The 10,593-nt window shown below is 51.5% G+C and overlaps 1 protein-coding gene across 1 annotated transcript; it reads left to right on the forward strand.

Moving 5' to 3' along the window:
• The first annotated feature begins 819 nt into the window (after positions 1-819).
• LOC104523829 (torsin-4A-A) lies at positions 820-2,400 on the forward strand. The gene has a single exon (XM_010166525.2). It carries the CDS (start codon positions 844-846, stop codon positions 2,398-2,400), a length of 1,557 nt encoding a protein of 518 aa, XP_010164827.1. The 5' UTR covers positions 820-843.
• The last annotated feature ends 8,193 nt before the right edge of the window (positions 2,401-10,593 follow it).

Genomic DNA, 10,593 nt, shown 5'->3' on the forward strand with positions numbered 1-10,593 from the left:
GTCCCTGCTCTCCTGTGCAGCTCCAGGATCTTGTGTGGGATGGACACATTGGCCACCCCATGTCCAGGGATGTGAGTGTGTTTGTGGGCAAACAGGGCAGGGATGGACTGGGAGCACTGGGGTGCTGTGGGGCAGCCCCTTCCCCTCCCCACAGCCATGTGCTTAGTCACAACCACGTCAGTTCTCTGCCACCCATCTGAGCTCTCCCTGGCCGGGGCAGCTGTGGCCAGAGGACCATCTCCACCTGCACAGCCCAAGTGTTTCCACAGCAAGTGACTCCCGTGTTCACTCCCACACCCCACAAGGTCCCTGGGGGTGCACGGGTGACGGTTTCCCGTGGGGTGTGTATGTGTGTGTGGTGGCTGGAGCAGAGGTGTGGCTTTGTGTCATGCTCATATTTACCAGAGCTAAGGAAATAAAACTGGGCAGCTCTGGTTTGGACCATGGGTCTGTCTGTCTGGTGTCCTGCTTCCTGCTCCTGGAGCAGAGCTTTGGATCCAGCCAGCTCTGAGCTTTCCTTCCACATGTGAAGGCAGAGTTGGATTTGTGATATGCATCAATCTGCATATTTATATATATATATATATTTTTTTACACTGAATTTCATCTGTAGTTTTGTGTGTCCAGAGCATCTTCCACAAATTTAGCTTCGGTCTGGAAGTCTCTCTGGCACCTTTCCATTGTTGGTTGCTACAGGTAATGGTTCTGCCTGTTGGAAAGTGGGTTTATCTCTCTAATCTGGTGGTTACCTGTCACTTCCTGAGCTTACAAAGATTGATTTGACATTGTCCTTTTTCTCTTTAGAAAGAAGATGATGTGAATGGGCTGTAAGAACCAGACGAGATGGACGGAGACCTGCCCTGCGCTGAGGTGGATGGAGAAGTGTCCTCTGCCACGGAGGATTTAGGAGGAGAGATGCCACGTGTGGAAGGTGACATTGAAGGAGATGTGTCCTGTGCCACGAGTGATGCAGGAGAGACACCCTGTGCTGAGACCACCACAAAAGAAGAGGCACCTTGTGCCGAGAGCAATGTGGAAGGGGAGATGCCCAGTACTGACAGCGATGGGGAAGGGGAAATGCCCTGTGATGCAAAAGGAGAGGCATCTTGCTCCGAGAGCGATGGGGAAGAAGCACCAGATGCTGAAATCCCTCCTGCTTCCAAGAAAATGTCTTCTCTTTCTTCTCCCTTACGGGCAATCATCCGCCTGCGACGACGCTACCGGGTGCAGAAGAAAAGCCGTCTGCATTTAGAGCTCCCTCGAGAAAAGTCTGCAGAACTTGTCCACACGAGGCTGCTTCAAAGGCAGCTTTCCCTCAACCGAACTGGCCTGTACGGCCCTTCCATGTCCTTCTTTAATCAGAGCAGCTTTGAAACCTCCCAGTACTTCACCTTTGACACATCCATGGAGCAGTATGCTATGAGAAAAGGCAGGAGGAAAAAGATTCGAAGGAAATCGAGGATAGTCCTGTATCCAGATAAAACAAAGAGATACCTTCCAACGGAGGAGAAGAGCAAGGCCAAACGCTGCCTTCTCCTGCTCATTGTCATTATCTTCTTCCAGATTCTCAACGCAATAGAGAACCTGGATGATAATCTCCAAAAATATGACCTAGATGGTTTGGAGAAAACAATGCACCGGGAAGTATTTGGGCAGAAGGTGGCTGTGGAAAGTATTATGGAATTACTGAAAGACTATCTGGCTACCCACATACACAACAAGCCTCTAGTGATCTCTTTAAATGGCCCGACAGGAGTTGGGAAGAGTCATGTTGGTTGGCTGCTGGCCAAACATTTTCGTTCCGTCATGGACAATGACTTTGTGCTTCAGTACTTTGTTATGCATCACTGCCCCAGCGGGGTGGCTCCTCTCACTTGTGAAATAGATCTGTCTCAGAAGATTTCTGACATGGTTACCAGAGCTGAAATAGAGGAGAAGATACCCTTGTTTATTCTGGATGAGGTTGAACTCATGTCTCCAGTCCTGCTGGATACTCTCAGCCGGTTCTTTGAACCCAATCAAACTAACGAGTTCCTCAATGCCATCTATATTTTAATAAGCAACATAGGAGGTGATGAAATAACCAAGTTTGTTATCCAGAACACATCTATTGAGCTTCTGCATCAGCACAGGGGAGTTGAAGAACTCCAGAACATAGTCCAGCCTGTACTGACCCATGTCCACCCTCTCTGGAAATCTGCAGAAATCATCCCATTTGTTCTTTTGGAGAAGTCTCACGTCATAAACTGCTTCCTAGAGGAGATGAGGAGGGAAGGGCTCTATCCTGACCAGAAGCATATTGAAAATTTAGCCAGTCAGCTCAGTTACTACACTACAGGGGACAAGCAATACTCCAGGATGGGCTGCAAGCAGGTTGTGGCCAAGGTCAACCTGCTGTAGGGATTTACTGCAAAGACCAAGTCCTGCTCTCAGGATTTGCAAAATTCTGGGCTTATGGAGGAGAACTTTAGAGCAGGCTGTGGTCAGGGTGTCCCTTCTCAGCCCTGCACTGACTGTGCCCTGGTTGAGGTCGAGGGACGGCAGCTGGGGCTCCTCTACAATGTGGTCTCTGTTCTCCAGTGATTCTTCCACAAGTTCCTAATGATCCACAAGTGATTCTTCACTTGTTCCTGATGTTCTGTGAATAAGGCACGGGCAATGAAGCCCAAGCAGCCTCCCATTAATTGCGAGATGCTTTGTTCCTCACACGCTCGTTTGGGATAGTTGGTCATTAAGGAGCTGTGAGATGAGAACAGAAGCTGTGGGATATCAAAAGGAGAAGGAAATGGTAACTGGGTCACCGTCCCTGCAGTACACGTAGCTGTGTCTCGCTCCTTCTCCAGGCTCACAGTCTTCAGTTCTTTGCTCTTCTTGGTCCTGGCTGGTGGTGGGCAGAGCAGAAGTAGAGCTGGATGCCTGGGAGAACGGAGAGAATCTGTGGCTCCTCATCCCCCAAACACACAGGCAAGCAGAGCTCTGCTGTCTCCAGCTCCTACGTGACCGTGTGCTCCAGAAACTGCTTTTTTGGACTCGTTTCTGAGTTGTTGCTTTTCTGAGCTCATACCTGAGCTCACCTTTGGCACCTCCACTGAGATTTCTACCCTGCAAATCTGTTGGGGCTCGTTTTGAAGACTTGCTTGGCTGTGCAGATATAACCACTGGATTGTTTCTGGTGGTGGTAACTCATCCTGAGAGCTCTTCTGCTTTCTGCTTCTGGGTACACCTCACCACGCTCCTTATCTAGAGAGCCCAAAATAGCAACTGACGTGTCTTAAACACACACACTGGAAGATAATTTGGGCTGTCTGGGCCAAATGCAGTGGGAACCTTGGGTTTGTTCCCAGTCCTACAAGGCCAAGAAGAGGTTCTTTGCCATTGAGACCCTGAGGAGAACGTGCTGCCTGGAAGCACCTCAGGAAAAGGTGCGTGTCCTTGTTTTGAGCAGGCAAACTGAGCAGGTATTTATGACATTGCTTTTTCAGGTTTAGGTTTTGTGCCTAAATCCCCTTCTCCAAGTTGCTGTGAATGATCATGTACGTGATCCTGTTGGATGTTTGCACTGGTGGTTTGATTTGCCTCTTTCTCATTGTTGGTCTCCAAAGATGTCCATCACAAACTCCTGCTTCCAGAGCTATTGTCAGGAATAAACCCAAACTATCCTGAATAAAAGAATTCATAAAATATATTTCCTTTATCTGACTAAAATGTGTTTTTTTCTTCCCAAATTTCTCTTCTGGCCTGATGGAGCTGCACTGCCTTGTGCTTCCTGGTGTCTTGGATTGGGAGCGAGGGCTTCAGCTTTGCTGCTTGTTTTTTGTAGACCACCTTGACACAAGGTGTGTGCAGCTCCTCGGGGTACATTCATGGTGAGCCAGATCTAAAACCACCCAGTGCAGCAGTGCCAAGAGCTGTGTGCTGCACAGGTCCCCCAGCCCCAAGAACTGCACAAGGGGGCCTGGGCTGGAGACCAGGGAAGTGTGGTTGAGATGTTGCTGGGCTGGAAAGCCTGTCCATGGTTTCTCCTCTTGAAATTATCCAATGGAGAAGCTTTTTTTCTCCTACAGAATAGCCTGTGCTGGGCAGAGAGCAGGAAAGGTTGCTTGCACAGCTTAGGGAAAGGACTCTGAATGAAACTAGGACACCTTCTAGATGCAGCTGTCCACAGAAAGTGATGTGTGTGAGCTGGTTTCCATAGCTTGGTGAGACTTTACTGACAAGACAGTGAATATGTTTTTATCCTGGATAAGAAACAGAAACAACTCAGGGACCAGGATTTCCCTCCTCTTCCAGCTGGGAGAGGGACAGAGCTTATTTCTGGTTTCTTCTACCAAGATCTCTCATTTCTGGGACAGGAACTCAAAGCCTAAGAGGTAAGTGTCACCCACACTGCCTGGGTTTGGGACCTGAAAATGCCATCAGTGTCTGTGGTGCCCGGCTGCAGGGGTGCTGCTGAAGGAGGCACCCATGGGTGCTGGACTGCAGATGGCTTTTGTCATGTCATCATTGATGGCAGTGCTGCCTTCTCAACGGAGGGTTTCGGGCTGTGTGAGGAGCTGTAGGTACCATGGGGATGCCTGAGGTGTTTTGGTGGGGCTTTGGCCTTGGGTTGGGGTGTCTGCACTTGCAGTCCACCCACAGGGTGTTCAGTCGTGCTGGAGGTCCCTGGTTGCCTCTGCCCCAACCATCACCCTGTGTGAGAGGGGACAGTGACTTTGAGTAGAGCTGAGCATCTGTAGAGCTTGTTTCCATCCCTCTAAGACTGACCTAAACTGGGTCTATCCAGTGCTACAAATACACCAGCTCTCTCCATGCTCCCAGCCCATGTGGCAGCTTGAACCTCTGGAGGCCTTCATCAGAAAGCACAGGAACCTCCAGGCCATGGAGAGGACTTTCCCTGCCAGAAGTTAAGGATGTCTGGCCAGGTTGTCCCCAATCCCAACTTGCCCCAGAACTTGGATCTCAACTCAAATGGCTCTCCATGTTGTCCCCAACCCCATGCTCCTCCAGGATCTCGGCTTTGACATGGTTCCATAGTCTCTGGCCCACAAGCTGCCCTGAGATCCTCTGCAAAGCCACCAGCCCTGCCAGGCACTTTCAAGGTGGTGGAGCTGGCACATGGACAATCCACAGTGCTGAGCACGAGGAGACTGATGGCTCATTTCTTAACACTGTGTAAAGGGAACTGGCCTAAGGGACAGGAACAGCCAAGGAGACTTAAACATCATAGGAGCATTTTCATGCTGTGTCAGAGCCAGGAGAACCTCTCTGAGGAGTTACTCATCACCATAGCTGCTCCCACACCTACCTGGATAAACCCAAGCTGTGGAATACCTGCTGAAGAGCTGGGGTGATTAATCCAGCTTGAGAAGTAAACAGCTCCTCCTGCAGCACATCTGAGGCTGGAATTTGGGGACCAAAGCACAAAGAGTGTGGTGGCTTGTCCTTGGTCCCACTTTGTCTCTTGGACACTCCTGGTATGGGACCCAAGGTTCTCCTGGGGAGCTTTTACTTGATGAGCATGGCTGAGATACCAGGTGTGTGACAACATGCTTTCACCAGAGACTTTGTCCTCCTCAGCTTGATGTGGGTTTCTTTATCCAATTCCCTTTTCCAAGGAAAATGCTGGTTGAGCTGGAGGGATGGGATTGAAGCTGAAGGAAGGGGCGGTTGGGAGTGCTGGTCCTGCTCTTCCCCTGCACAGCTGAGCTGTGAATCAAAGGGCTGGTAGACAGCCTGGACTTCCTTGCTTTGGAAGCATCTGAATGTCTCCTCCTCACTGTTGGCTCTCTTTGCCTGGTAGCACCAGGCTGTGGGTGTCACAGGGTGCTGGGACAGCTGGTCCCACAGGTCCAAGTCACTGGTCCAAGTCACCCTCCTGTTGTCAGCTCTTGCTTCTTAATGTACCAGGCACTCAGGAGCAGATCCAACACCCTAAGCAGTACGGGAACTGCAGAAGGTACTGTGCTGTGTTGTCCACAGCCTTGTCCATCTCTAAGGGATCTCTTCAGCCCTTCCTTACTCGTAGTAAGGAAGATCTAAATCAAAAGATCTAGAAATATAACTTTCTAGGAGTTATTTCTAGGGATAAAAAGAATTGCTGGGGCTGCACGTCCATCCTGTGCCTTCATCCAGCGTCTCTGGATGTCCCAGGTGAATGGGCTGTCTGAAGTCTAGACCTGGCACATGTGTCTGCTGTTGAGGTGGCTGTAGGTGGCCCTGGGAAGGCTTCTTTGGTACATGAGAGCTCTTCCTGAGTCACACACCTTCCTGTTCTGCCTGGAGCAGTGATTTATGGAAAGCAGCTCCCACCCAGCTTCGGGCATGGCTCAAGTTTGGCCTTGAACCAACTTGGCAGATTCAGTAATTAACTCAACTCACTTGTGGTGAGTCATGTGGAGACCAGCAGGTCTCTCTGCACCCCATAATTGCCTCCTGAAGCCAGAGTGGTGTTTGGGTCAGATTATCTTTTTGCATTTTGTTTATGGCCTCAAGTTGCACCAAGGGAAGGTTCAGGTTGGATGTCAGGAAGAATTTCTTTGCTGGAAGGGTTCTCAGGCATTGGAAGGGGTTGCCCAGGGCAGTGGTGGAGTCCCCATCCCTGGAGGGATTTAAAAGATGGGTAGATGAGGTGCTCAGAGATCTGGTTTAGTAGTGGACTGGGGCTGGGCTCAGGTCAGGGGGGTACCATGAGCATGAGCTGCATTCTCATTGCACCACCACTGTCAACCCCTGACAGAGGAGATACGTCACCTCCAGGAGCACCTTCTAACACAGAAGATGCACCAATTAACACACTAATTACTCTTCTCCATATCAGCCTCACCTGATAGGTGAGCAGGAGTATGTGAAGAATTTTCTAAGCGTGCTCAGGAACCCTATTTAAGCTCAGATGGAGTCATCAGTCCTTGTGGGAGCTGTGTTGGGATCCAGCTTGGTTCCATCTGTGTCCAGACTATGGACTCTGCTGATGCAAGACCTCAGCATGAGATTTTGTCTTGCTCCATCACTATGGACCTGCCTGGCTGTTGCTGGACCTGGTACTGATCTGTGACTTGTCTTCTTGGCTTCACACTAGACCTGTCTCTTCACCATGATGTCACTGGATCTGGACTTTTGGGTTGCTCTGGATACTTGGTTGGACCAAGAAGACCTGCCCTGGTCTTCCATGCAGGTACTGTGGGATGGACCCTGCTGGACCTTGGGTGCAACTTGCTCTCTCCTCCCTGAGGGAGCAGCTCTGCTCTTGCTGTCCCCTCATATGGGGTCACCTTGGTATGAGGGGGCAGGAAAAACCATCAGGCCAAGAGTGCAGCTGATGTGGGACACTGAAGGGGGCCTTGTGGCCAAGGCACAGATTGCCTTCTCCCCATGGGTGCCTAAAGCTAGAGTGGAAGGTGACATCCCTCCCTTTGGTGCTAGATCAGTCCAGGGCATGACCCATGCTGGCAGAACCCCCTCATGGCACCCAAAGATCTCCTTGAGCTGGAGGACACCTGGTTCCCAACACCTTCACCCCTGTCCCTGCCCAAGCAGCTTTGTTTTGGGTCACAGAAGTTGCTGGGGCTGCCAGGGGAGGGGAGCAGCTGGGGCTGATGCAGCATGTGAGCAACCTGGCTGGCCAAGGTGTCACCTGGGGTGGGTGTGCACCCCAACAAGCTGCTGCAGACCCACCCCTGGCTGCCTGGCCCGTGTTCCATCCCAATGTCATCTCTTTTCCACCCTGATGTTGGAGATGCCCTCCCTGAGCTGTGAGTGGTTCCTGGCAGATAACCCACCACCACGCCTGGTGCCCAAGCGTGAGCTGAAGCTGCTCCCTCCCACCCAGCCCCGGAGGCCACTGAGAACATGTGTGTCCCCATCACATCAACCAGCAGCGGGTGACACCGGAGGGTCGTGTCTGTGGGTGCTCAGGTCAGATGCTGGTTGCAGGAACCCTGATCCCTGGACAAAGCACAGGCTGCCAAGATCTGGAAACAGCAAACTCCCTGCTAGGATGGGCACTGACGCACCTGATGTCGTTGTGGGTGTCTCTCCTGGCACCCATGGGTGTTGGCCAAGTCCCTGCTCAGCTGCAGGACTCTGCCATTTTGCAGTCAGCTTCTGGGATTGGGGTGGTGTCCCTGGTGTCCCTGCTCTGCTGGGTACCCACAGCCCTGGGCACCTGTAGGAGTGTCATCAGGGACAACCTCCTGGCCAGGCTCTCCCATTTTCCAATTGCAGGAGGATCCTTAGTGGTTCCTGAGAAGCTGGAGAGCAATTAACCCTCAAATTGGTTCTACCTGTGAGTTGAGATGTTTTTCTTTTACACAGTGATAATGAGCTGCTTTCACCAAGCTGGTGGGCTTGGGGCACTCCAGTCAGGAGTGCTGTGTCCTGGGTTCTCCAGGCTCTCCTGTCCCAGGGACACATCTGCCTCCTCCGAGAGGTCCAAGGGTGGGGAGTATGAATGGGATGTGCCCTGTATTTCTCCATGGACATGGCCCAGCTCCAGCCAGAGGAAGGCGGGTGCACGCACATGTTTTGCATGAGCTCTGGATAACTTCAGCTGCCTCCAGGAGAAGAGGTTTGTGTTGAAATGTTCCTAAAAAGGAGCTAATCCCAACTGCCTCTGTTAATCACAGCGAGTCCATCTAAAGCCACCTCCAGAGATGGATGCTGGCTGATGTGGCCAGCCTGGCTGTGGGGCTGGGTCCTCCCTGGGATTTCTTTCCATCCTGGGCAGATGCTCCAGTGATGGCACAGTGCTGGGCCAGAGGAGTGGGCAGATGCTCCAGTGATGGCACAGTGCTGGGCCAGAGGAGTGGGCGGATGCTCCAGTGATGGCACAGTGCTGGGCCAGAGCTGCTCTTTTTCCCACCACAGCATTGTGCCAGCCTTGCTGGGCTTGCCTGGTCCCTAGATGCTGCTGGAGCTGCTTCTGCTGGTGTGATCACCCCACAGGACATTGTCCTCCCTGGCCATGGTGACTCTGGCCATGGTGGCTCTACCAAGACGTGCAGAAGATGCATGACATCAGCTTAGGGCACCTGAACAGTGTTTGGAGATAGCTGCAAATTGAGGTACCACTTGCAGAGGGTACAAGGGCAATGGTGACCCCATCTCCACGTACTCTAACGATGTGCCCTGATGCACAGGGCAAGGAAGAGCTGCTGCTGATTCCTAGAAGGTTAAGTGTTTTGTTGCTTTCTTTCCAATTCCTGTGGTCTTCATGAAAGAGATGAGCTGCAGCAAGGAGATCTTGATGTTGGTGACGGCAGGGGAAGATCATGGGCTGCAGTAGGGGAGAAAAGAGCAAGGACAACTCGGGTAAGTTGGAGCTTTCCCAAGAGCTGTGGATGATGCAATTCTTCTGAGGGTGCAGCAGGAACTGTCTGCAACAGCTCTTCAGACCACAAGGAGACAGGGTGAGTCCCTGAAAGGTGAAGGGAGGACATGCTCTTGTATTTCCTGTGCCTTCCTCCTCCTTTCCAAGGAGAGGAGGTGCAACTGTGTTACCTGGGAGCATATGGAAGAGATGGGAGAAATGACATCCAACCTTCTCCAAGTTCAGTTTTGACCACAGAGTCTAATTTCCTCCTCTGCCAGGATATTCAAAGGGTAGCTGCTAATAGTTACTGGGATGAACTGGAAAGAATTTTTCAGAGTTGGGGAAATTCAATATTGCCCAAGCAGTGGGGAAGACAGAGGTGGAGGGAGTTTCCCTGCCCCCAGGGCCTACAAGAAAGCTGGGGAGGGACTTTTCATAAGGGCAGTTAATGACAAAACAAGGGGAAATGGGTTTAAGCTGAAAGAGGGGAGGTTTAGATGAGATATTAGGAAGAAGCTCTTCACTGTGAGGGTGGTGAGACAGTGTCCCAGGTTGGCCAGAGAAGCTGTGGCTGCTCCTCCCTGGAAGTGTTCTCGGCCAGGTTGGATGAGGCTTTGAGCAACCTGGTCTAGTGGAAGGTGTCCCTGCTGCTGGCAGGGGGGTTGGAACTGGATGAGCTTTAAGGTCCCTTCCAGCCCAAACCAGTCTGGGATTCTGTGATTAAATTTGGAGGGGATGGGATTGCAGACCCTTCTGCAATGCTGGGAGGTGTGCAAGCATTGCAGAAGACAGGCTTGGGATGAAAAGCCTAAATTGGAGGAAAGATCTAAAAGAAGGTGCTGCAGAGGAGGGTGGGAGTGAGCAAACGTGCGTGCCAGGATGGGGAGGGCAAAGAACTGGAAGGAAAACAAGCCTGGGGAGATGGGGGGGGAGGGTGGGGAATCACAGCACTTGCACTCAGCATGAGGAATAATCCCACGGGGTTGTGAGAAAGGGAAACATCCCATTAAAATGTATAAATAGGTGTGTTGCATATACAAGGGATGAAGTAATGTGGTGCCTGGCTGGAGCTCTGAGGCCATATTTGGGCACCCTCCTGGTGCACAGCACCAACCATCTCATCATCTCACCCACAAACGGGAGCTCCGGGAAGGGAGTGAGTGAGGAAGAGTTGTGCAGCCTGGGAAAAGTTTCAGGTGAAGCATGATAAGAGGTTCCAAATCTGTAAAAGATTGGCAGAAAGGAGACAGCGGCGCTTGGTTCATCCTTGGGTAGGGTGTGGAGTT

Source organism: Antrostomus carolinensis, unplaced genomic scaffold (assembly GCF_000700745.2).
Source record: "Antrostomus carolinensis isolate BGI_N321 unplaced genomic scaffold, ASM70074v2 scaffold36634, whole genome shotgun sequence".
Taxonomy (NCBI): domain Eukaryota; kingdom Metazoa; phylum Chordata; class Aves; order Caprimulgiformes; family Caprimulgidae; genus Antrostomus; species Antrostomus carolinensis.